Source organism: Mycteria americana, chromosome 1 (assembly GCF_035582795.1).
Source record: "Mycteria americana isolate JAX WOST 10 ecotype Jacksonville Zoo and Gardens chromosome 1, USCA_MyAme_1.0, whole genome shotgun sequence".
Classification (NCBI taxonomy): domain Eukaryota; kingdom Metazoa; phylum Chordata; class Aves; order Ciconiiformes; family Ciconiidae; genus Mycteria; species Mycteria americana.
In genome coordinates this window covers 38,301,669-38,328,839 of record NC_134365.1, presented here as the reverse complement: position 1 = coordinate 38,328,839, position 27,171 = coordinate 38,301,669, and the positions used below count along the sequence as shown (strand labels likewise).

Sequence of the window (27,171 nt, the reverse complement as noted above, 5' to 3'; positions counted from 1 at the left end):
TGCATACAATCTAATTGCACAACTTTTTCTCTCAGGCTGTTTCCACATCCAAAAGCTTGTGAGAGAAAGATTAAAGATTGCAATGACATGGTATTATAGTTATGCAGCTCACACAGCCACCCCTGCTGTGAGCTTATACACACAAATAAACTCTTACATCTTCGTCGTCCAACATTTGCCATAGATGCCACGGCTTATCACTACCTGCAGGAATCGGAGCAGGATCTGTCATTGGTTCAGAAGTGTCTAAAGGATTTGTGAAATACGAATGCACTCACGTGCACTCCTCACACATCGCTCCTTCACACGTGGCCTTCGGCAGCACCGGCTGTATGGCTTCCTTGCAAATTCCCGCTTAACGCAATGAATTTCCAGGTTATAGCCTGGATGCTGGCAACGCCTCGCAGCAAAGCGCACGACTACTTTCGCACACAGATCTGCGGGCTGAGCCCTTTGCTCTGCTGGGCCATGCACCCCACTCCTCCCTTCCCGACCCACACTCGCCCTGCCCCAGGCCGACGTGCTGGGCTGGAGCAGGAGAGCTCAGTTTCACGCTCTTCCTGAACCTATGTGGAAATCAGCACCTCGCCTCATTTAACCACAATAATCCCAGGGTGACTAAATAAAAGCCTCACTTTTCCAGTTTTTCAGGGAGCTATTAGACTAATCAAACTTTACTGCTGAAGAGGTATCCATCTGAATAGCTGCCAATGAGCAGAGGGAACAGTGGTGTCTGACAGTTATTTCTGATGTCATGACTGACTGACAGGGACTGTAGATGGAGCACAGGCTGTTCTGCCTGCTGTTGTTGTCAGCAAACAGCAGCATCCTTCCTTCGGGTGACTGCATGCCTCCTCAGTTCGAGCTGATCAAATCCCACCTTCCAAAGTTACTGCAGTACCAGAGAAATAAGCTATCACTGGGTTGAGAACCACTTTGCTCAGGCAAATTAGTATACAAGTACTACAAGTATTACTTGATAAGTAATCCAAAAAACCCCACACACAATAATCTATCACATTAATCCCTATTTCTAATACTCAGGAAGTATTTTATGTAACAAGTACTATCCAATACATCAACTTTTCACGGCACAGCTGTTGTGAAAAGTATAATTCAGTGCACTCAGAACTCTACATACATCGCAAAACTAATCCTGCAAGGTCAGCTACCACTTTGCAAAAGGATCACAGTTACACAGAAGAATATGGAAAAGGTGGTAAGCAGTCCACCTCCGAGTTGTATGCGTACCCAAAATAAACACAATGTCAGATGTAGCACTAACTCAACCATTTTACTGTTGTCACAGCTGCTAGCACACTGACAAGCAATATTTACAACATCCTGTGCCAAACGTTGCAGGACAAGAATTTGGTAGCGATTCCGCAATCTACACATTCACATACTGAACAATCTGCATTTTTTGTTGCAAAGTGGGCCTAGAATCAGCAGCCAGATTATCACTTACTGAAGGATTTACTGAATTTACTGTTCAGATCCATGATAAGCAATGAAGTATTTACTCTTCAAGAGTAATTTTTTATATTGTAACCACATTCAGACATTACTATCCCATCAAGTTTCTACGTAACACAAAAAATATTGTAGAACTATTTGGGGGTGGTGATGGTGGTGTAAACTAGTTGTAGTGAGATAAGCAGTGGCTGATGCTCTCACCACCTCAGGTGACCATTACAGAGTGCCCCTTTCACCTCAGCAGCAGAAACCAACTACAAAACATGCCTATGTGACACACTTCAGAAAGGTCAATTTAGCCCCACTTCGCCCTCACCCCAGATGTCTGCCATTCTCCAGGACAAGTAATCAAAGCGGGGAGAGAAGGAAGGATGCAGGGGTATGGCTCTGAGTTTCACAGGGCCCACAGTTTATAGAAGTTGGACACCACGGCTGGTTGACCAGGGTCTCCCACATCCCACCACACTCCTTTGGGTGAAGGCCTGGTACCTCCCAAAGGGTAAGTTGCTGCCCTAGGCAGCCACGTGCCTGGCACAACACGCCATGAATCAGCTAATCTATGGCTCCTTGCTTCTGCGTGAGGCACATTTGAGGCTCGACAGGCAGAAGATAACAGGCAGCTGAAGGCTCTCTCCTCTCAGAGGCAAATGCTTAAGTTCAGCTGATCATTTTGCTCAGCTCCCACCTGGCTCTGAACCCCTGGCATCTCCCTCTCCCGGGAAAATCCCACCCCTCCAGAGACAGCAGCTCACTGAACTGGGAAATGAGCAGCAGCAGTGAGCCAGGAGGCAGGACCTCCTTCAAGAAGGTAATGATCTCTTAGAAGCAGGCTCCACAGTCCCCAGGAATTTACCAGCAGCAATCCCAACTCTGAATGCAGCCAGTTTCCAAAAGTAGCAGTGGAATGATATTTAAAAGAAAAATGTGGCAGTCAGGCATATTCTTATACCACCTGCTGATATTGAGCACTGCCCAGTGTTACTTGAAACTCTAAGCACCTAGATCCTGATCAGAATCCCAGGTTTGTAACAAAAGCAATCCTACCTCTGGATCCTGCCACTAGTCAAAGCAGCTGCCAAGACAGTTTGCTTAGTTAAATCCTGAAGAATGTAGCTGAAGGAGTCCATGATAAAAGCCATTTTTCAAGAACTGTGCAAGTTTTAGCCAATGATGAACACGAGATGGCATTTGTTCGAATGGGGCAGGGGGGTATTTTCAATGAAGGTAAGACACTTCAGCGGTGAGAGTTAGGGACAAAGAAGCATAGTGTGAAGTATGTGACATGGAGAAGTAAGGATTCATATAATCCCTAAAGAGGCAGAAGGAAAACATATGGCTCAGGAACGCATGCTGGCTCCTCAGCTCCCTAATCAGCCTGACAATCCCAGCACTGAGCAGCCAGGGAGTGAGCTGCAGAGATGGCTGGCTGCATGTTCCCAGGAAGATCTCCAGTACCAAAGTTAGCTGGAACCACTTAATGGAAAGCTCTGTCATAAAATACCAGCTTGTGGAGAGCAAAGTCCTTCACAGCAGAATGTTATATTTGATGAAAACATATTTCCACATGCTAAAAGCTCAATTTTGACTCTTTTTAGGATTAAACATTTGAACATCTTACTTGAAAATGGCTCATTACATAACATGAAATGAAAAAGGGTGAGGTGTCAAAATCTGAACAAAGCATTTTAGTTCAAAATGTAAACTTTCAGAATTTTGCTTCATAAGCAGTTGACTTTTGTGAGTGGGTGTTTTATTTCATGCTGGAACAAGATATTTTTGTTGCTGTATTCTTAAAGCAGAATTTCCCTTAAAGTGAGGATTCCAGGTTCTGTACTGCTCTAAGCAGTAGTTCTTGCCATCTTTTGAATTCGATATTCTGCAATGGCACAGACCACAAGAACTTTTCAGTAGAGATATAACCAAATCAGACTGCAAATCCAGCCTCTTTCTTTCAAGGAAAAAAAAAAAAGAAAAAAATATTATCTCCTTTTTAACAACAGAAAAGGAAAGAAATTTTACTTCATCTTAGGAGTCAAGAAACTGAAATTAGCCCCAAAGTGGCCTCTGAGGGATACCAAATCACACAATTTGCCAAGTTTGTACGGAAACTGATTGGACAGTTTGCCAATTTAGAATTTATATTACAGCTTTGTTTTTACAGTGGAGAACACCAGTAAGAGAAGATGGTAGTCAGCTGAAGTACTTTGAATTATCCGGCTAAGGTCTTCTGTGGACTCACACACCAGACAGCTTTCTGGGGCTAGCACAGATCATCCTGAAGAGCTGGCTGGAGGCAATGAAGTGGGGTGGCCTCTCGCAGTAGGGCTTACCAATGCTACTGCTCATCAAGTGATCAAAGATGTCAAAATTCATTACCTACAAGATCCATACTCGGTGTACACATCCCATCAGCAGCACAATTACACTTTAAGTCTGGGAACTTAGTTGATAGTTCTCTAGAAGAACATCCCATGAGAGGCAATGGAGCAGCACAGTGCTGTACCAGAATTTTACTGACTTGCTGATCTGTTAAACTATTTCCCCTCACACTGCTTCCCCAAGTCTCAGCATCCTGGCTGCACCACTCAAAGACCAGTTCCAAGATCATATTCTCATCAAAAGAAAGTAACCATGGAATTCACTACCTGAAAACTCCCCAGGATTATTCAGTTAGTGGTTAGTTGTCAGCCTTTAATACAGAGATGACACTTTTCATGTGCGTAACTTCCAAAACTGCATAAAATACCATGATAGCAAACTCCCAATGGCATTTAAAAACAAAAATCGTTGCCCTTGCAAAGCATCACCACCTTGATCAGTGTTCCACACTGCTGGTATTATGCCTGATTACACTCACTTTTCTTTCTCCCAGACTCACTAACAGATATCCAGAATACACAATCTAATTTACATTAGCAAATACTAAACATGACACACACCCACCCATTGCAACATCTCTCCATGACCTGGTGCACAGCAATGAATGATGCTGTTTGCAGTCCTTCTCCTCCAAGCCTAGTGTTAAAAGGCCAGTAATTGTTCTCAGTCCAGGCTCCCACTGCAATGGAATAAGCTTTCAGATTTCCCAGAATCCTGGCTGGCTGAAGCCGAATGAAATATGATAACCGAACAGCATTTCATTTTGTATTCACCACTATAGGTCGCTCTTTCGAAGGGCTCTCCAGCAATATTTTCCAGCATCACACAATTTATTAATAATGCTGGATAACAATGAACAAGTTGGTTAAGAATACACTTACATCTACAGTCATTTTTCCTCGTGCACAGCCCATACCCAAGGGACTGGCAGGTGAGCTTCACCATCCAGATCAAAAGAACTGCTGCCCAGTGGCCAAATGCAGGTTACGGACCAAGCGCACAGCTACCATCCCCACTGAGCCAAGCTCTGGCATCCCTAGATACAGGTTCTCTCCTTTTCTAACTGTCCCATTACTTCACTCCTTGCAAACCAGCACAGGACATAGAACAGATTACAAAATCCTTCCTAACCAATCCTCAGCCCACCTCCACATCTTGAGTCATAAGTAACAGAGAAAGCCTTCACTGTATGCAGCATAACTAACAGTCTGATGAAAATAGCAATAATTAAAAACCAACAGCAATATTCTATTTATTTACACATGTATTGCTACAAGTAGGCAGCTGACTGTAAAGAAAATTCAGCCTACCTTTGGCAACAGTTTAAACAAACAACTTAAGATGACTATCACATTTTCAAGCTCATCATTCTGTTTCATTCCATTTCCCTTTCCCCATCAAAAGGCTTCAAAGGACAAAAGATCAGGTAGAACTAAATTAAGAACAATTCATTAGAAAAAAACAAAAAGTAGCCGCAAGCAACATTTCTTAAGTATGCATTTCAAAAAGCCACAGCATCAATTTAAAGGATCAAATTGATTAGCACCCACGAAGGGTAGAGACTAGTAATGTAACCAAGCACACAAACACAGATGAGGTAATAGGAAAGCTACTGAACTGAAACATGCAGCCAAGTGAGTCATTTGAGGATGACTCACATGAAATCAGACTCCATAAGAAGTAAACCTCCTATTTTAACCGCATCAAAGGAGGAATGTACTTTTGATAGATCAATTAAATAGTTATCACTATAAGAAGCGATATAAACGGTGGAGACTGGGGGGGAGGGAGGGGGCAGGGCAAACTTGCCACAGTAACAGCATTCACTGAGTAACTCAATTCTTCACAGAGAAAGAAAAAAATTAAACCAGAGAAATTGAGGTGTTCCAGCTTAAAGCATATTTATACAACTGCAAGAGTACACCAAACTACTGGGAATTACTGGAGTGGGAAAAGACAGATAAGCCACATGCATCATTTGACCTGCATGAATTATTCCACATGTACACAAGTGCTTGCCCCATGTTATGAGACGCCTGATCCAGACTGACAATCGAATCAATATTAGCTGGGTTAACAGTCCACAGTACATTGTATTAAAGCTGTTCTTACAGCTTTAATCAAACTTTGATCCTATGAACTAAAATTTGTGAATGTATGCCTTAGTTTTATAACAAATGTTGAGGGGAGAGGAGGAATGGAGAAAACTGGTGAGCAGGTAATTAGTGCCTGCAGGAAAAAGACAAGGAAGAACATATGAAAGAGACCAAGGAACGATGCGAGGAAAACTCAAAGGTGGAGAGCAGTCTGACTGAGAGCCACTCGTAGACACTGCAGGGTAGACAAGATGTAGGGAGGGGAAAAATGGAACAGGCCTGAGAAGTCCAACATTTAAAGACTGGGATCAAGTGAGAAAAGCTTATTAGCTTTTCTAAGAGTTAGGAAGGGGAAATAAAAGTGGAAGATGGGACAGGACACACAGATGTGGCAGGACTGAAGCTAAATGGAAACTTTGGAGAGAGGGAGCAAGGAGAGAGAAAAGATAAGTTTAATCTAGATGTGTGAGTACTTTTGCATATCTAAGTTGCACTTATCCAGAGACACCTGATGATGGTGATCTTGCCCAGTCCTCTCCTAACCAACTCATACAACTACAATATCAGGCAGGGCTTTCCCAGTTTCCCCTGAGTGAGTTCCATTCTCTGTAGCATCAACTCTCCTCACAGGGTCAGTAACACATTGTCAGAAGTTGACGAGACTTCATAGCCCAGTCTTCTACCAGGAAACTCTGTCCATCCCCTGGGAACACGCAGGGTACCCCTCTGTGCCCAGATGATGCCAGTTTGTGTTGGCTTTCTACCCAGTTAAGATGCACTCAAAGAGATCACAAGTATTGCTAATAAGTACATACATAAACCTCTGAATTTCTGTAGGTAGACTCCAAAACATTCAGCTCACTCAATCAGGAGCTTCTGAAACCCCTCCGTATAAAATGTGGGAATTAATGATCTCAGTTATAATTAAGAAGCCATTTGTCACCATTTTTCAACTGTTTCACATATGGAACTTAATACTTCCTTTGTGAACAACATTTATTTGACAGCCTGTGCCTGACCTTAAATATTTTAATCCAATTATTGCCTGACTGCATTTGTAAAGCGCTTCCCTTCATGTTTAAGGAAAGGATATGAAAGCCACCAACCTATGAAAATCAGAGATACACCTCTATCTCTGCATGAAATAAAATATTCTGTCTCCCTCTACTGGCTCTGCGTTAAATCAAACCAGGAAGAGAAAAAGAAAAACTAGAAAGCTAATGTTTATGGTTATCCTGGAGAATTCTGTACAGGAGTCAATGCTGAAATAGCAGAAGAATAATACTTATCTTTAATCTTAGTTTCTAAACAAGTATTAGAACAGAGAATACTAAGGGTCTTTCTGAACACAGCATGAGACCCATTTAAAGTTATTATAGGTACATAGCACCATAGCTACATAGCACCAAATTAATGATCTCTTTGTGAAATTTTCTACTAAAATTATTTCTCCATTAAAAATACAAGAGAGTATTAATGAACTTTATGTTAATATAACTTCAGCTTATTTTATATTGAATGCGATTTAAGCATTCCTGCTTGCTTCCAGCCAGACTGAGTTACAATTGAGTTGGATAATTTTACTTATAAATAGTTTATAGATAATACATGCTTTTTTTTTTTTTTAAACTAAAAAGACAGGCAATCAAAATTTGTGATTCAAGGAACTTCCGGTTTGCAATTTGATCAGTCAAAATATATTTAATAATATGAGCAAGCCATCACTATATAAAATACACAGAGAAAAGAATGAGATGGCTTTTGCATACTCTTTAGACGATAGTTGCAAAACCTTGATTTATTTTTTACTGAATTCTGCTTTTCTCAAATTATATAATTACGTGCATAAAGCACTCTGCTTTCTAAGATGGATTTGAAATAGTTCACAATGCTACAGAACAAACTTATATCTTGTTACTCCAAGTAAGTCAAAATCACAAGAGCAAGAGAAACGTGTACCTAGAAGCCATGTTTGCCATCAGGCCATCACTGTGATTTTCTCTTACTGTTTTTCTTCACTGGAATATTGTATTTAAATTTGGGTAAAAAAGTGTTATTAAAATGAAATTGGTCAGTCATATATCTTACAAACTGCAAGTACAGCACAGTGTACTGCTTTTAGCATGTATCCAACAGAAGAATTTATCCTTCCTCAACAGAGCCATAGCCATTCATGCATCTGAGCAAAATGCATTTCACTCTGCAGAGAATTTTGTTTTCTATGGTAATACCTATTTGTATGCAAAACATACATCACCTACCAGAGATAAGGGTCAACAGCATCATGAAAAACACAGTAAGTTATGAAGTCATCCCTGCTGTCTGTTTGTTCCTCCACATTTACTCTATCCATTCAGCAGTTCAAATGCTGCAGGCACTGTGCCGGGTATTGAAGCACAAGCCAGACATGGGCTTCCCAAGCTGCCAGAGCACCATGCCTCTTCTGTGCACTGCGCAGAGACCAAGAGCCAGCCCAGGTCAAAAACTGATCTGTGGACAGCTCCCTGTGGTCTGAACATAGACAGTTTTAAGTATACAGCTTTTTAAACAGTGTCTGTTTTTCCTCTGTAGAAGTAGTCTACAGCACGATAGACATTTCATCAGAAAATAAGGGATCAATTTATCAGCCCTGTAATTTCCTAACTAACTGAAGTTACCACTAGGCGTGAATTTGTCAGGCAGTATTCGAAAAGGGTCTGACAAAGCCAGAATTAAGCATCAAGACAGAATTTCCATCTTTTCCCGAAACAGTATTTGTTTGCAATTGGTCTGTACAGATTGTTTAAAGGCAGCATTCAAACATCTGAATGTGAACTTTAGGTTAATTTAAAACTAGAGTTCTACCTCTACATAGAGATTTTACTATATGTGGGGGAAAAAAATTCCCAGTGTGACAATAGTATAAACATACCATGAAACTCCACATAAATCAGTTGAAGAATCACTTATATTTTGAAATGTTAGAATTAACGATAACACAACTCCAAGAAATTTTAATTTGGCACTAAAAATATATATTTTAAAAGGAAAAATATTTTAACAACTTCTCTATACTTACTTGATAAAGATTTTAGTACTACAGGATATCATAATGTTAATGCTGTACACGAAAGCACATTATAAAGCTTTATGGCACATAATGTTATATTGCAAGTATATACTTTCATCAAAACCTGGAACAATGAAAACTTCTACAAATTAATAATAATGTTTTGAATATTTAAAAATGAGAGGGTAGTCTACAGAAAATCTAGTTTCCAACGGCTTTAGTGAGCAGAAAAACTCTCTTACATTTTAGGGCAGAGGGGGAGGTGTGCATTTGTTAATGTTCCATCACATTAACTGTTCTTTTTTTAAAGTTAAAAGAGGAGAAAATAGATCTTTCCACTGTTAGCATAATAGTTTTGCTGAGACTTTAGGACTTAATTACATACTCAGCAGCTGCACTTCTCACGCTACTCTAAGCAATCACCTTCTCCTGTGCACCCACTTCTACCACCCTCTGCAGAAACTGGGAACAGGGGAAAAAGGAATTACCTTACTGGATCAGCTCTCCAGTTTGATTCATTATATCCCACACAGGGATTCCTACTACTACTACACAGGAAATGGTACAAAGGCAAGAATAAACAGTTGGAGGGAAGAAGACCGGTTCTGCCTGCCTTTGGACAGCTCTTGATGAAATATTGCCTCAAAGGCACGATTACCAGGAAATTTAAAGTTGTACATCCTACAGCAAAAGCTTATTCCTGCATTCTCTGTATAGTGCTAGTACATTTATAGTGAGCAATAAAAACACAGTCTCAATCTATTCCAAAGCAACTGAAGTTACCAGGAGTCGTTCAACAAATCCCAGTGGCTTTGGATTAGATCTTAGAGCAAGAAATAACTAAGTTTTAGGTGCCCTGGAATACATACATCTGGATTTTCAGAGATATAAGCTGAAAATTAACACTAGGTAAATATGCTACATTAATAATAAAAATATCTCACTTAAAGAGATGTATATACAAACCTACACATAGTCTTCAAAAAACCTGCATGCACATGCATGGATATTAGGCAATAAACTGCATTACTTCAAAACTTATCTTAAGTTTTAAACTGCATTACTTAAAAACAAACCTCAGTTGTTACCAGCACATTTTAAACATAATGCCCCATTAATTTAAGTGTAAAATGGTACCTGAAATTTGTAAAAGCACATTCATATTTAGGATGAAATCCCATATCCCTTTCAGTCAATAGGTTTTTACCTAACAAATGAGGTCAGGATGCTCAGACCTTCAGAATTTATAGTGAAATCCTCTAAATACTTAAACACATGCAAAATTCAAGTAGTCTCATTTAAAAAGAGACTACAGTATATGCTTAAGTGTTAATGGCACCGAGGACTCAATTATCAAGCTGATGTTGAGAAAGAAAAAGAATAGGTGAGAAGAAGAAACATGCCTACGCAGTGCACGACAGCCAAGAACTTTCATGCTATGTTTAAGTAAAACAAAGGAACGCTTTTAAATGCTTAAAAATTTAAGTTTCACAGTAATAGTCAAACCCCTAACTAAACTACATTAGTACATGCCACTACAGTAAGATTCTTTTAATAACATTTTTACATGCACTTCAAAGCTCCTACAGGCATTTTTGTTAAAAGACCATGCTTTTTTTACTGTACCTGAACATTTCTGTACCTGTCACGCTGCATGTTAATGAAAAAATAAGACAGGGAACATTAGGTTATTTTCACATGTCCTTTCTAAAGGTATAATTTCTATTTATTTTTACATATGACATTACATGCAGTTTCATTTTAGCAGAACTAACGAAAGCACTTCAGCCTATCTTTAGATGACAACTTTGCCAAGTCAAATAAAAAGGTTTCACTGTGCTGGAAGAAAGGGCTAAACAATTAAAGCAACACTTCTCTTTCCCATGCATTCCCTCTGAAATCCCAAGAACGCAGGTGTTGATAAAGAGGCTTGAAGGAAGTGGGTTTGTTTTTACTAATACTCTTCATCTTAAATCAACTCGATAGAAAGGAGTTACGTGCTATTAATAATGCTCTGGGAAGACAATTGCATATGCTGTCTGTAGTTTCCAGTGAGAAGAATTTCCACTTCTAGCATCTCCCATATGAAAGCACACAATTAAACACACCATGCACACCAAAAAAGTCAACTCGGGCTTTCTGTGAATTAAAGCTGAAAAAGCCTGGCAGACAATCTATGGTAAGGGTGCCGCACCAGTACACAAGCTGAGGCTACGGCAGCGTACCTACTTCAGCTAGTTGAACTTTGCCTGTTCCCAGATGCCACCGACTGGAAGCCACTCATATCTAAGGAATAGCATAGCCTGGCCTCTGGATTTTAAAACAAGCACAAGGGCTTAATTGAAATACTGCCCGCAACAATGAAACAAACAACTTACACTAGTAGACACATACACAGAAAGTACTTACGTCGTTTCTGGGAAACCGCCTGTAAACAAGCTGTGACAATATCGCAGTTCTTCTGGACTTTATGTACAAGCCTGTCTTTCTGCTTCAGAAGACGAAGCAACTTTGCTGATTGAACAGAAATTCTGTAATTCAGTTCTCGTTTTATAGTTGCTAATTCATCGACATCTGCCAACAAGCAGAGAAAATACCTTCAGGTCAAAACAATCATAAACAGCTTCTTGTAGGTGACATGCAAAGTGACTTGCCCCACGGACATTTACACATACAAACTTTCTATAAATTACAAGTTCTATTGACTGGGACAATTCCCAATTAGAAACATTTTCAGGATCTGAGCCAAAGTCTTTAATTTTCCTTTAAACTAAAGTACTTCAACTTATTGCACAGTGTATGAATCTTAAGAATTATACTGTTACAAACTGGAAACATCATGACAGATGTAGACAGAATATACCTCTAGTACTGCAAACAGCGGGTGTATTTTAAATACAGTACCTTCCAGAAGTTGCCTGTGGAAAATATCCATGGGGAATAAGCAAATGATAACAGACAAAGGAACATGTTCAGGAAGCTGCCTGCAAAGCTAGAAATGCAACTACAGGATGAGCTCTAAGTGGGAAACTCCTTCCACTAAGATGCAAACAGTCTGCAAAGAGGCTTCAGTCATGGCCTCAACTATTTCCACTGGTCAGTCACAGTGCCACCAGATCCCCTTAGCTCACCAAAATGTCTCAGCTTATGTCTAATATTCCTGTTGTCCTTCATGTGGTAAACTTCAGGTCCAGGAGAGTTGGGAGTTGTTGGGCAGATGTCTTAAGTCCATTAAATTGGTTTTTTTGAGTCCTCTGCTCTGTTCTCAGAGGCACACCCCACCAGTGGAAGTTTGGGTCTTGCCTATTAGATGCTGACCTCTTCAGCTCTTCCTTGTAATAGCCTGGTGCAGCTTGCCACCGGCATCTAAACAGCTTTCTGTGCCCTGCAGCTAAATTTTCAAATCCTATCACTTTCAATCCAACCATGCCTCCGTGACGCAGGAAGAAAAATCAATAAAAAAAATCCATACTTTGGTAACCTGATCCAGTGAGAAAAATATTTATGCATCCAGGAAAACCTAGTACTAGTGGGATGGCAAACAGCTCAGCTCATACAGCAAAACTTTTTCAATAAATCTGGAGAGCTTAAAGAAAAGGACAAATTAGGCTGAAATGACAATCAATTCATCAGACAGTAAAGAGCAAGAAAAGACTACGAGGGAAAGGAGCCACTGGTAAAACAGTCCTGTATTTTGCAGTTTCTATCCCATTTCAGCACCTGCTGCTCAGTTGGCACTCCCAATCACTGGTACCAGGCAAGGTGATTTAAAACCACATCTATGGATTTTGAGAGCAAAAAAATTAAGTTGCATTCCTACTGACTCATACAATCACCACAAAAGTAGTGAGCTGAATTTTATTCTTTCCCACTCGTGCCAGATAGCTGTCCCTGTAGAAACAATTAACTTTGCAGCAAAATCAATGAGTTTAAATTATACAAAATATATTCTCAAACAAGCAAATTTCTTGTTGAGTCCCAGATTGCCACAGGACACACAGAAGAACTTGAGCTACATCCTGTAACATCAGGTGGCATATCACCTAATTTCAAAGCCAAACACGGAAGCAGAAAGCTGTTTGCACAGGTCTGAAAAACAGGCACATTTATTTTTATCCTTGTCTAAAACAAGAATGATTTAACATCAGGAGACAAGAGGCCTTTGTAGAGCCCTCCTCATCAGGTCAACTTGGAGTTGCAAGTCTCCTTCTTCCACAAACATGCAGTGTCATGGCTACTCAGCTTTCATAAGAATTGTCTGATAGTTTCATTTAGATTTTGGTTAGTTGACTATTACGTTTACATTTTTTTATTACACCTTCTCCCCCCCCCCCCCCCCGAAGACATGCTTACCTACAAATAAGCTTTACAATTCTCAGGTTTAGTTTAAGTCCACTAGAACTACAAGTACCCGAAAAAACCCAACTATGTCTTATGACACAGAATGTGTAGCATCTCTTCTAGCTTAAGAAAAAAGTAACTTAGCTTAAAAAAAAAAAGGGAAAGAAAACTGGTCATTGATTCACTACTGTTAACGAAGAAAAGCACTAAACTTACAGAAGAACAAAAGCTTGTGCAACCTGTCACAGAAACCCTACTAGCAGGTGACCCCCTTTTTGCTCCCTCTGCACCTAAAACGAAAGAGGGAGGGAACAGCACACGAGGCCTTGGTTTGCAGGGGATATCAGCTAACTGTGCACAGGAAGCTTCTGGGAGAGATGGCCATGCATAAAGGCTGCTAGAACAAACGAAGGGGGATATATACATACACATACGTGTGCGTGTAGGTGCACGGAGGCAGGAGAGAGGGGACTATAACTTTTAAACAGGACGCCCTTGCAGGCGCAGAGGAGGAAAGGGAGGCGACAGGGCCAGCTCGCAGCCCGGGCGGAGCGGCGGCAGCGGGCAGAGCAGAGCAGGTGGGGGCAGGCTGTACCTTTCAGCCGCAGGTACTTGACCTGGCTCGGCCGCTGCTGCAGCTCCCGCAGGACGCGGGAGCGGGCGCTGCCCGAGGGGGCGGCCGCCTCGGCGGCGCTGTAGAGCTCGGTGAGCAGCCCGCTCACCAGCGACGAGGTGCGGCTGGACCGGCCGCTGCCAGGACCCTCCTCGTCCTCGTCCTCCTCTTCCTCCTCGGCCATGCTGTCGGCGCTGCTGCCCGCCCTGCCGCCCAGGACGGGCTCCCCCACCTCCATCTTCCGCGGCCGCCCGGCAGCGCGGCGCCGCCGCCGGCAGAGCCGAGTTCCGGCCTCGGCCCGTTCCACAGCGAGACGCGGGGGGGGCGGGCAGGGGAAGGGGGCGGGAGAGCCCAGGCCGGCGGGACGCTCGCCCGCAGGCAGGAATGCCGCGCCCGCCTCGACTCCCTCCCCACACACCGCGCGGCGTGGTAGAGGCCGGCGGCGGGCGGCGGGGGGGGCGTTGCACCTGCTGAGGGGCGGGGAGGGCGGCTCGCCGCGCCTCGCTTCGCCTCGCCTCGCCTCGCCTCGCCTCACGGCGGTAACCCCCGGGGCCGGTCCCCGGCGCGGTGCGGCTGCCACAAAGGTCACCCCCGTCCTGCTGTCTGTCCCGCTCCTGTTCCCTCGCCGGTGCGCGGGGCAGCCCCGAGCGGCGGTCTGGTTCTCTGCTAACGCCCTGCGCCTCCTCAGAGGAAGGCCGAGACGAGGGCGTGAGGAAATGTAGGGCATAATTAGTGATGTAACCGTGAGACTGTAATTGTGCCGCTGTCAGTCACCGTAAAACAACATGAAAACCAGAGCTGATGACAGGGTTTGTACAGCCACCAGAGCTGGGCGCACCTGGGGTTTGGCTGGGGGAGCTGTGTCGCTGCCGCACCGCGTGGTGCCCGCAGCCTGTGCGCTGCCGCTGCGCAACGCCGCTGCTGCTGCAGCCTCCTCCCGCAGAGCTGCCCGGCGCACCGCCCGCTCGCAGCAGGACAGCCCTGCGCACCGACCGGCGCGGCCACCAGGCGGTTGCCGTGGCTGCCTGCAGCGCCCAGCGCTCCCCACGCCCCCGCCGTGCTCCTCGTCTCTTCCGGCCTTCTGGTTTTCCTCAACATCGACAAAATATTTTCCTTCAGGCCGAGAATTAATCGGCTGGGACACACGAAGGAGGCGACGGCGCTGCTAGCAGCCCACAGACGTACGCTGCCGGACTGATGGGGCCCGCTTGGCAGCCTCGGCTAATTAACGTCAGGAATTTGGTAGCAAAACGCAGTATTTAGCAACTAAAAAGAACCTTCTCAGAACAAACCGCTGCGTTGCCCGCCCTCACAGGCACCCGTACGGGCGGGCAGCTCGTCAGACCGCGGCCGGGCGCTGCGCGGGAGAGACCGCAGCCCGCGGGACCGCCCCGCTCCCGCCCCATGGCAACGGCTTCCCCCCGGCCGCGGGCGGGGGGCGGGGCCACGGCGGGGGGGCGGGGCCAACCGTCGGCGCCGGGGGGAGGGGCCGCTCCCGGCCGCGGCGGCCGCCCAGGCCACGTGACGCCGCCCCCCCGCCCCCCCGCCGCTCTCCCGGGTCATATGCCGGGGGCGGGGCGGGCCCGCGCGCTGCTCATCGGGGCTCCGCTCTACGGCCGCGCCGTGTCTCGTCTCGTCGCGGGGTCCAGCGGCACCGGCTCCCTCCGTCCCGCTGTCCGGCCGCCCGCCCGCCCGTCCGTCCGTCTCTGCCGCCGCGCCATGTCCCCCGCCGCCGTGGTCCGGGGGCTGGCGTTGGCCGCGCTGCTGGTGCTGAGCCCGGCGGGAGCAGCCCGGCAGGCGCGGAGGCCCAACGTGGTGCTCATCCTCACCGACGACCAGGACGTCTGCCTGGGCGGCATGGTAGCCCCGCGGCGCCCCCGGCCCCCCTCGGCCTCCCGCGCACCCCGCCGACCGTCCGGCTGGCTGGGGGGCGCCGCGCTGGGCCCCTCCGCGAGGGGAGCGGGAGGCGCGGGGCTGTGCGTGGGGGCCCGTGGGAGCGTTGCGGGAGGCCTCGCCCTCGCCGAGGGGGTGCTCGCCGCCCGCCCGCCGAGCTTGCTTAGCCCGGCTGCGGGCTGGGGACAGGCGGGAGAGGGTGGAGAGGGCCCGATGTGAGGCGGGGGTCCTTCCGGCCGCTGGGGAGGCCTGGGGTGACAAGCGGCGCTGCCAGGGCCCAGCCCGCGGCCGGGGGCAGTCTCTCTCCGCGGCCTCGGGCCGAGTTGCCCCGCGGGGACCGCGGTGCCCCGGGACAGCAGAAGGGAGCATCATGGTGGGCTTCCCCGGGTGAGTGGAGCGTCTCTGGGAAGCCGCCGGGGCTCAAGCGGGTCGAGGATGGGGCTTCTCGAGCACAGCCTCTGCAGCTGCAGGTAGTCCCTGAGAACTCCCTGCGCTTCTGCTCGCTTCTGCTCTCTTGGGCTGACTTGCGTAACCGCTGTGGTCACACGGGGCCCTAGCGAAAAGGCAGGCTGGGTGGCTTGCCTGGGCAGTGCCTCAAAACTGGGGTGGTGGGCCTTCTTTCAGCTAGTCGTACAACTGCTTCAACTCTGCTGCTTTACCTAGCATCCTTACGTGTTTAGCTGATTTCGGTTCGGTACCTTTCTTCCAGACACCCCTAAAGAAGACTGATGCCCTCATTGCGCAGATGGGAATAACCTTCCTAAATGCAGTAAGTGTTTACATTAACTCTTTGAACTTCTGAGGTATGTGCGTTTGTGTAGTTTGTATCTTAGGTAATTTAAAATCGCAAAACTGGTAATAGTTTTATGAAGCCTGTACGTATGTGTGTGGTTTTTTTAAATTCAATCCCTAACTACTTTTAGGTCATAAAATGAATATAGTTCAAGGTCATGTTCAGAATCCGAGAGGGAAAGTTTTGCTTCCTAAAAGTGCTTGTGCTAATTTCCTGAAGAAGTAAAGTAAAACTGAGTAATCTGAATATTTTTATTACAACCTGAGAAGCATTAGAAGCATAAAACTTTCAGCTTCATGCATGCTGAAAACCCACTTCACTCTTTTCATATTCTAATATATTGCCATGGCTAAAATAATGGAGTGAATCAACTGGGAAACAGTATTTTAATGGACACTTGCTGCTGTGTAAGAACGACATCTAATCTGTAATGGGGGGTTCTGGTTGAAGGGCGTATGATGCAGAAACCTAAAACCAGTCTCATGTGCAGCTTTCCACTAGTGAAAATACTTGGGATGTAATTCTTTGTGTCTTAAAAGGAGTATGCCTTAATGTTGGTCAACTTTTTAATCAACCTATTAGCTGATATTTCAAAACTATAAATTATGAGGAAAAATTGTTTTACAGTGTCAATCTTGTATCTCTTCGTCCTGTCTTTCCAGTACGTTCCCAGTGCACTTTGCTGTCCCAGCCGAGCTAGCATTTTAACAGGAAAATATCCACATAATCATCATGTTGTCAATAACACTCTGGAAGGAAACTGTAGCAGCAAGTTATGGCAGAAGATTCAAGAGCCATACACCTTCCCAGCGCTGCTCAAAACTATGTGTGGTTATCAAACGTTCTTTGCTGGAAAGTATTTGAATGAGGTATTTTGTGCTTATTTTTTTACTGTGACACAGCTCACTTGCATTTGTCCACCTCTGTAAAACATTCAGTGATTTTTATGTTTGTAGCTGATGGTGGGTCCCCAAAATGTTTAAAATGGTGTTACTTGGATGAACAGTTATCTTTACTGAGATGGGATAAATACAGTGCAAAGTTCACATGGTTAACTTAACTTGGTTAAAGTCAGATTCCGTAGGTGCCTGAATGTTTTTAAAAGTAAATTTTGAAAGGATGATGGAATACAAAGGCTTTTTTAGTATGTTCAGGTATGTTAATTGTTAGAGGTGATGATGGGGGAAATGGATAGATGATTGGTATGTGGTATTAAAGAACACCATCAAGCCAGTGCCAGACCAGGCGTGACGTTAGAATAACGTTAAACAAAAAAAATGGGTTTGTCTCAATATTCCAGAGTGATATATCCCCTTGAATGAGAGGACTATTTTCTTTTTAGCAGTTAATACAGTATTTTAAATATTCAGTGTCCACTGAGGCATATCCATTGGGAGAACAGGTATTATTGGAGCTCTTTGCAGAGGTTACCCAATACTTTATTATTGAATCACTTGTACGTGTGTGCTTTTGTGTTTTTCTGTTTTTAACTAAGCTGTGGTTTGTTATAGTTTATGGTAAGCTGTAAACTTCAGCGCTGAAAGCTCTAAGATCAGGTGTTCCTCCTGTGTGATGGAATTGTATTTGGAGCTAGATGAGTTACAGGGTTCTTAACAGCATTATTTTCCTTGCATCTCTTTGTGGAAAATGTTGATGGTATAATAGAATAACGGAACATGAATTTTCATAGCCAGGCACAAATTTGTTTCTGCTGATGTTACCAAGGCAGCTAGGGGAAGGAAAACTTATCTGGCTTCCTTTGAGCATCCCTTGACTCAGCATAGTCTCCTGTTTCTGCAGTTAGGTGAGCCCATGTAGATGGGAGAGGGCAACCCTGAGAAAACCCGCTGTGTTGCTCTGAGGCACCCTCTGTTTTGAGTTTGGCACTGATTCAGCAGCTCCTTTCCTTTTTTTGCTGGCTTAAAGGCTAGTTGTTCTATATTACTTGACACTGAGGTGACAAGGGGCTAGCATTGCTTAAAGTTTGCACCCCCTTTTGGGAGAGGATGATGGAAGCTTTTGGTCTATGCAAAATTTTCTTTAGTATCTTGTGAACTGTTATCACAAAGCCTAAGACTGTCTTGTTGCATGTGTGTTTTGATCACCTCTCGTTACCTGATTATGTACCGTATGTTCTCCAGGATCTCTGCATATTTTCATGTGCAGAGTAGAATAGGGAATAAAATTTAAATTTTATTGGTGAATGCCAAGCTTTCAGTTACTGTCTTTCTAGTTATTTAACCCTGGTCTCCTTAACAGGCTATACATGTGTTTTTATATGCATATATATTGGGTTTTTTCCATTGCGAAATCAAATTTGGCTTAATGCAGTTTCTGATTTGTGTTGAATAAAGCACATGAATATGAAACATAATTTCTAGCTTTTATTCATCATAATTGAAACTGAGTCACGGTCTGTCTTTTTTCAGTATGGAGCGGAGGATGCAGGGGGAGTAGGTCATGTCCCTCCTGGATGGAGTTTTTGGTATGCTTTGGTATGTGACTGTTCTTTTTTTAAAATGCTTAATTTCAGTTGCTTTGTAATCCAACTCGTGTTCTAACCTTGCTGGTGATGAAAGAGCAGGCAAAGAGCATCTAACAACTTAATGCAAGTTTTCTTCCCTCTTTTCCTCTATTGCATATCAGATCCTTGGCTTTCACAAGGCTACTCCTACTAAGGTGCCTGGGGAAAAACCCTGACTTGTAAAGCCAATGCACTGTGAAATAGCACTAAAATAAGTTTTGTTGGAGACCAGTTCTGAGAATTCTTACAGTGTCCTTGTGACAAATGCTTATAACCTATTTGACAAAGGCTTGTTGGCAGCTCATTTTTATTATTTCAAGTAATCAATGTACATGTTGCTTTGTATGAATATGCACACGATTTCTCTTTTTCACAGGAGAAAAATTCAAAGTACTACAACTATACTCTTTCAGTAAATGGCAAAGCACGAAGGCATGGTGAGAACTACAGTGTAGATTATCTGACAGATGTACTGGTAAGAAATTTTGCAACACCTGTATTACAGAAGCTGCTTATGACCAGATAATGCCTCATGCTGGGGGCTTGGGGAAGGGTGGGGATGATAATTTGTTGGGTTGCATTAGTTCATAAATGCATGATTGTGCTGTCGTGATGGTGGGCACTAATCAGCAGAGCAAGAGCCTGGGTATATTTAGAAATGACAAGTTTGTGTGTACGAACTGTGGGGAGGAAAGGGATTCCAGCTGCCCATTTGCTAGCCAGTAGCCTCACTGAGAGGTTAATACTGACTACTATGGTTCATGAGGAACATGATGCATATAGGCAGCGTCTTAAATTACTTCATAGAAGGATGTGTTTCGTTACAGTATGCAACTTCTATAACAGATTAACTGGGCCAAAATTTCAGTGGCAGGTTAAGCATGTAAAAATAACTTTACACCATGTTTTGTTTGTTAGATATTATGATGTGTCAGTATCTTGTAATCTTTAACTAGTCAAACTGATAACTTGGAAATATTGAAGTCTAATCAATCCTTCACAGTGTGTGAGGGCAATGTATGGACTGTGCCAAAATGTGTAGCTGACCAGGGGAGTCTTTAGCCTCTTTATCCTCTTAAGGTAAAGAGAGGTAACAAAGATATCAAATACTTAAAGGAAAGTTGGAAGAGTTACTTTAGTTCCCTTGAGGCCCTGTTTAGCAAGTAGTATTAGCTTGGAAGGGTTTTTTTTTTTTGGGGGGGGGGGAGGGGGGGGAGTGTTCCCCCTGCCTGCCAAGCTGGAGTCTTAATTTGACATGCAGTTACAGTGTATGAGTTGGTAGTGCTGGGAGCTCGCATGCAGCACTCAGGAAAGTTCTCTAAGAAGTCCCCTTGTGCAGTCCATTTGTAGTCTTCCATTGAGACCCTAATGCATTTCATTCCAGTGGGTTCTTGAATACAGACAGCTGCTTACTAGGAACAGAACTGATTGATGTTTCTTAGGGTACTGAACAGCTGTCTGATTAAATTTAGATTTACACTGTCTAAAGCTAGATTGGAATTGATAAGCCAGAAGTGAGACTATCCTATTACTGGCATTGTACTGGTCTTTTTTGATCCTTCAGCAGCTCGTAAGCATTTCAACCAACAGGTCATTGCTGCATAAACCTCTTACTTGCGGTGTGTTACCTGTTGATACAGCAGTGTATTATGATTTTCAGTGTGTTGCATTCTACCTTCTGCCTGTAGTTACCAAATATGTACTCAGCATTTCAGAGCTAGTGTTTGAGTTTAATTCACTCGATGGGCAGTGCACAGGAGTAAATTGCTTATGCAAAGTTCCTGTGTTGCTTGATGTGATGCACAAGCTTTCTTGTCCTGACTAAGGACATCTGGGTACTTAAGTCTGGTATTAAGAATCTGAACACCTGGATCTGTCTACGCAGTCCTGACATGTTGCTGTTTAAGCTCCTAACAAAATCTAAGTTGACTACCTCTGAGTTACCTCTACCTAAATCATCCTGGTTTCTGAACCAGGTTTTTGAACTTTGCACAGTTCTTATCCTCCCTTAACTCTGTTGTTGTATAACTGAAGTCCAGCCCCACTTGCTTAGATGTAGAAGTTAGGAGGAGGGAAGAGGAGGGAATTCCTAGTGTATTGTTTCTTCTAGAGAAAGAAAAGGATATCCAAAGGGGGATATACTAATCAGACAGGAAAGGAAAACGTTGCAAGATTTGAATAGTGAAGAACTCATCTGCGAGTAATACCTTTGAAGCTTTCATTTCAAAGGCTGACCTTCCAGCCAAAATGGAACTCACAATCTCTTCTAAGTTGCTAATTGAAATTGTGTATAGGCTGAAATGAAAATGAAAGTGCAGTGAAGTGGCGTGAGGGAGTGGAGTTTGGCACTCTCCTTCACTAGAGCTTCCAGCTTCACCAGCAGAAGTGTAGCACCCCTTGGAAACTTGCAGCTTGCTGCAGAATGAGCATACGCTATAAACACTGGGGCTGAAAAACTTTTTCAGAACTATTGCTATTTCTGAAGACAATTGAAACTGCTGAACTGGGATCTATCAGGCAGGAGGTGGCATCTGAGAGCCTCAGAAAGACTCAGACGTGTTTAAGCAAGCTCCAATTCCACTTGATGAAAGCAGAGTTTAGGTGGATTTTGATACCTGGAAAAAGCACAAACTTTTGATAAGCTTTCCAGGTCTAAATAATGCAAAGGTCTGAAGTAGAAAGTCATTCAGAGATGTGGGACAAATTATTTGTTTAACATGAACACTTGAGATTTTTTTATCATGAGATGCTGTTCTGGACACCTGTAGATGAGCAAGCAATAAGTTTCTAAAATAGCTTAAATGTCTTAAAAAAGCTCTAAATAAGTTATGAATGTCTAGTTTGGATTTTTCAAATACTTGCTGTTTTCCTTTGGAGGTGTGACTTTTCTTCTTCAACAAAACTGTTCACAGGCCAACATGTCATTGGACTTCTTGGAGTATAAATCTAATTTCGAACCTTTCTTTATGATGATCTCGACCCCAGCACCGCACTCCCCTTGGACAGCTGCGCCACAGTATACGAAGAGCTTTCTGAATGTCAGTGCACCAAGAAACAGCAATTTTAATATTCATGGAAAGGTAAGCTAACTAGGAAGAATCTGCATAGATTATTCTACTAGCTTATGAGAGCAGTAGGCAATGACCCTGACTTGCATATTAAGTGTAAACAATGAGAAGAATAGGCTAATACCATGACTACTCATTATTTAGTTATGTTAATCAGCCTTTCAGGGTAAGATATGTTTATTGTGACTTTGAGATTTTTGCATACCAATATCTTGTAAATAAAAAAATGTAGTGGCAGAAATGATAAGGCAGTACAATGGAATTATGATTGATAAATGGAAAAAAGTTAATTTTTTGTCCAATTTCCAGACTGTTCTGAAGTTCTTAAAATGTTCTTTCATTGCTTTTGGTATGTTCAGGAGAACACATAGGTAGTGTGCTACACAAAGGCTCAGGTGAAGAATAACGAGAGCCCTGTCTTCCTACGCACATCTGCTCATGTGGGTGGGTGGTCTGTTACTTGAGCTCATGGCAAAGCTGCCCTAGGTGACGAGTGTATCAGGCTAACCAGAGGACTTCATGCAGTCATGAACCACAGGTCCCGGGGTCACTAAGGTCTTTGAGAACTTGCCTTTCATTTGTTGGAACAACTGGTAACTGAGTTGCTGAGCCTAATGTTACAAACTTGCAGACATCCTTGTGACAGGGCAGTACCTTCCACTGCCAGTAAACTTGGCCAAATATGGTCTAGCTCAGACTAATCCACTGCCACTTACTTTGCCAGTAATTGAAAGTCACAAACAGTTAATCTGGTGAGATATTTAACTTACGGAGGTTTTGTGGTTTTGATTCAATTAGTTTAAAATGCAGAACTCACTACTGTTCAGTGTTCAACTGATTCACTTAGAGGTTTGCTCCTAATCTTAAGAGATACCATTGCCTAAATGCCTATCTGGAGCCCAGTGATACCTCTTCTAAGGTCACTGTGACTCACGTAGTACAGGGTGGAATTTGGTTTTTAGCTGAGGACTGTAGCTTGCAAAATGACCATGTGCTTATCAGCATGATACAAAAACATGAACGAAAGGGGAGAAAAGGGCTGCAAGCAGTAACGAATACTTTGGCCCAACCTGTTAAGTTTTGAACTAGGGAGTGGGAATCAGACTTTCTTTCTCCATAAAAGGATCCCTAACTTTGTCTTAGACTTCATTACTGTAATAATAGAATGCTTTTAAAATAGCGAGCCAGAAATAACTTGACCAGCAAAGTCAGCAGCTAGCCAAAAAATACAGTGGGGGAGTTCCCTTACGTGGAGCAAAAGCAAAAGCTCTGCATATGCCTATATAAAACAAGGCAAAATAAGAGACTTAATGTTTGGTAGTTAATATCTGTGAATACAGCAGTTGTACTAGGTTTCACAATAGAAACAGACTAGCATTACCCTTCTTCCTAGACACAAAATAGCTACGATCATTAACAGTGTGCATTTCTGTAATTGGCAGTGTTGTGGTCTTGAAGCCTAACTCTTCTTTGAGCTTCACTGTTTTCTAGGGCAAGCACAATTCCTGCAATAGCAATAAACACGTACGTAGGCTCAGATCCTCAAGTCATTGATGTTGTAATGCTTGTTATACAGTCTTGCATTGTACAGTCTTGATTCCTAAATTAATGTTGCCTAGCTTCCTTATACAGTTTGTGGGCAAGGGGTACTAAAAGGAGCCATCTAGGCAGAGTCTCTGCATGAAAAACAGGAGTTAAGTTGTTGTCGGACTCTGGCCAGTGATGTGCACTTTAATTTCTGCTTAGGATCCTCAGCTGTGAACTATATCAAGTGATAGGTAGCTGTCCAGTATCCCAAGCAGGACTATTGACAGCCCAGATGAGTAGTTTATCTAAGCCATTCTGAGAGAGAAGCTGATTAAAAGATAGGTGTTGGGTATTTCTCTTGCATGCAGTGTTTTTCCTGCAAAATTGGAGCACAGCTGTGTTCAGATTCTGCTGGCAAGATATGGTATTCTGTCTCAAGGTCTCCTAAACTTTCTTTGAGAATGGGACATAGGGTGGCAGTAGGATTGGTGGGCAGCTTTGTAACTGGTGACAGAGACTTGACAGGGACTGACAGGGAAGCAGGTTTGAGGACTCTGAGTCAGTGTGAAGTTTATTGAAATCCACAAAGATGTTTAGGTGCTGTGTGAAATTCCTGAAACTTTAGAGAAAGGTAGGAAGAACAAAATACTCCGTAGAAGAGGAAGATTCTACTGCACTAGTTGACCTAGCCCCCAGAGTTACCCAGCATGGTTGTGCCTTGTGGAGGGCCTCTCCTGAGCCCATCTCCTGTGAAAGGTGGCTGGTGCACAGGTGACACTGCCAGCTCCTTTGTTCTCTGAAGAACTTCTGCTGAGCTGGGGATGGGGTTTGTGATGCCTTTCATTACTTTTTCCTCTCTCAACCAACACATAAGTCCTAGATGTTTGGTCTTGATTGTGCTGTGAGTTTTCTTGCTGGGATAGACTTAGCGTGTCTCCAGAGACTTGTTTTACAACTGCCATAAAAGAGAGATCTGAATACAACTGAATTAAAATAAACTGGACATGGTATTAAGTCTCCATGCCAAAAATCTTCCCTTCAGTCTACAAGAACAGAAAACAGGAGAACTGAATAATTGCAGGAGATATGAGTCACTTCATTGTGAGTCCCTTAAGCCTGAGCCTGTTCAGAGTCATTTGCTTGTGACAGGAGGGAAATTGCATAAACAAGAGGTTCTACGGAGAGGAGTGACCAACCAAACACAGGCTCAAGCTGAGGGTGATGAGAGGATCATCTCTGACCTACTAAATGAAAAAGCATACAGCTGTATTGACATGACTTTCTCCTTTATTCTGCTCCCCACTAATGCTAACCTTCAGGTTGTTCACAACAGACCTTCCCATGTATTTGTACAACAGCTGACCCAGTTCAGACTGGTGCTTCAGGATGTGGGACTATCACTTTTCATATGAGTTAGATCATCTCCGTTACTTCGGGGGGGATGGGTGAGAGGAGAAAGGGAGGAGCTGTTTCTGAAAGTTGGGTATGTGGCTAGAAGAATCATTAACGCTTCAGCAAAAGAAATGCTCTTGTTCTGGAGTCAAAAAATCCAGATAAAATGGTAATGTTTCTGTTCCTCTTAGTAGTCTCCATCCCTGAGTTCATAGGCTACCAAGAATCTGACAGTGGCACCATTACAGATCTTTGTCCTCAACTGTTCATAAATTAGGTAGTCCGAATTGATTTTTGATGCAGCAGTTTCTCCCCACCTCTCTACCTATGTTAGGATGCTCACAAATCTTAGTCCCAAAAGAACCTCACTTGAACAACCAAGTCCAATCTTACAATGCTGTTCAATCCTTCAGATTTTTTTTTAATCAGACCTGTCTCAGGCTATCAGACTTATCTCTGGGAGAGCCTTCCCTAGCTCCTTTCACAAATTTCTTCCTTGAACTGCTTTGAAAAGATCCACAGCTATTTTCTTCTCACCAAGCGTAATGGAGCTGCAATATATTCTACTCTTGCAACTTAGCTTTTGCATGAACCAAGAGGGAAAACTGGAGTCAGGTCAGTTTGATTGCATTCCCTGGCTATTTCACAGGGATCATGTGGATGTTTTACCCTAAACAACATTTCTGTTGTAATTGGTCTAAGAAAGGTGTAAAAGCTGGTACTTCTCTCCTACACTAATCTTTTTGTCTTTTTTCTTTAGAACAAGCACTGGTTAATTCGACAAGCAAAGACTCCAATGACTAACTCTTCAATACAGTTTCTTGATGATGCTTATAGAAAGCGGTAAGAATGTTTTTGTTGCTTAAGATTTCTACTCAGAATTTTTATTGTTTTTTAAAAAAGAAAAGGTATTTTTTTAAAAGGGTTGTAGTAAGTCTGATAATAGATGTCAAATTACCTGTAATATTTCTCTGGCATCTGTCTCAGCAGACCTGACTTTTGGTTCACTTTTTGCAAAGAAACTTGTCATTGACTTCAGAAATATTTTGCTTCCAAATGCTGCCATCATTTATCATAAAAAAAGACCAGTCATGCTTGGTATCTCTACTGCTTTTCTTTCAGTGCTTGACAGGTTTTCATAAAAAGTGACCTTATCTTCACTTGAATTCCAGATTCTTACATGATGTATGTCAAATGTGATTGATTCATCTGCTTGCTAATCTGATTTATTAAGCTTGGCTCTCAGTCTGTGGTCTTTTCACATGGGAATACCTGACTGGCCAAGGCAGGTGCTTGATTCATTTTTATAAAAAGGGATGTGGGGAGTAACGTGAAGATACAGCTTGTTCCCCCTTTAATAGAAAGGAAAGGTATTTGTTTACACTGTAGGTGTATTTTATTTTAAAGCTGTGAAACAAACATTAGCTTAACTTAGTGTTGCACTCCATTTTGAGCAGTTATCAGGCATTTGCTTGTCACTTTGGAGATGGAAACTGAAGGTTTTTTTCAAGCTCTTGCTTTATTGGTAAAATTATGCAACAAATCTTAAATTAAGCCTGGAGGCAACAGGATCCAAGAATTGAATAACTCTAGTTAATTCAGCATAATACTAGTCTGTGGAGGCTTGTTACTCACTTACCAGAAGTCGTCACTTGTCTCAATGGCAGACCCTGTGACAAAGGGAAGAATAACTTGTGGCTGTTCAAGGCTTTAGACACACTGGAATAATGGACCCTGATACTGCATGAGTAATACAAAATAGCTGATGTAGTTTTCAAGCAGAAAGGATGCCATATAGACAATAAAATTCATGGCAGTCTTGTATTTTAATATTAAAAACTAGACATAAAAAACTAACAAGTGACCTTGCAGGAGATAACTCTGACTCTTTGCCACTGTGTTCCTTCAAAGTTGGTCTTGACTGTCTTCAGATAAGAAGTAATCAGCATTTTGACATCTTTCTCAGACACCACAGAATAAAATCAACAAGAACTGAAGACAAACAGTCTATTTCTATCTT

General features: G+C 43.2%; 2 protein-coding genes across 3 annotated transcripts in view; one reads left to right on the top strand and one right to left on the bottom strand.

Moving 5' to 3' along the window:
• TBC1D30 (TBC1 domain family member 30) overlaps nt 1-14,222 on the bottom strand; it is a 57,349-nt gene extending 43,127 nt beyond the window's left edge. Inside the window, exons 1-2 of one of the 2 annotated variants that reach the window (XM_075495053.1) lie at nt 13,937-14,222; nt 11,410-11,574 (exon numbers count right to left, since the gene is read on the bottom strand). In XM_075495053.1, coding sequence (XP_075351168.1) covers nt 11,410-11,574; nt 13,937-14,192 — 421 coding nt within the window. In that variant the 5' untranslated portion in view covers nt 14,193-14,222. Of the gene's footprint in view, nt 1-10,626; nt 10,642-11,409; nt 11,575-13,936 lie in introns of those variants that run through there. The other variant, XM_075495070.1, reaches the window with a different exon arrangement.
• A 1,274-nt stretch (nt 14,223-15,496) lies between these two features.
• GNS (glucosamine (N-acetyl)-6-sulfatase) overlaps nt 15,497-27,171 on the top strand; it is a 21,261-nt gene continuing 9,586 nt past the window's right edge. The window contains exons 1-7 of the mRNA XM_075495015.1: nt 15,497-15,814; nt 16,557-16,616; nt 17,303-17,509; nt 19,070-19,135; nt 19,541-19,639; nt 22,077-22,244; nt 25,912-25,994. Of these exons, the coding sequence (XP_075351130.1) occupies nt 15,518-15,814; nt 16,557-16,616; nt 17,303-17,509; nt 19,070-19,135; nt 19,541-19,639; nt 22,077-22,244; nt 25,912-25,994 (980 nt within the window). The 5' untranslated portion in view covers nt 15,497-15,517. The remainder of the gene's footprint in view (nt 15,815-16,556; nt 16,617-17,302; nt 17,510-19,069; nt 19,136-19,540; nt 19,640-22,076; nt 22,245-25,911; nt 25,995-27,171) is intronic.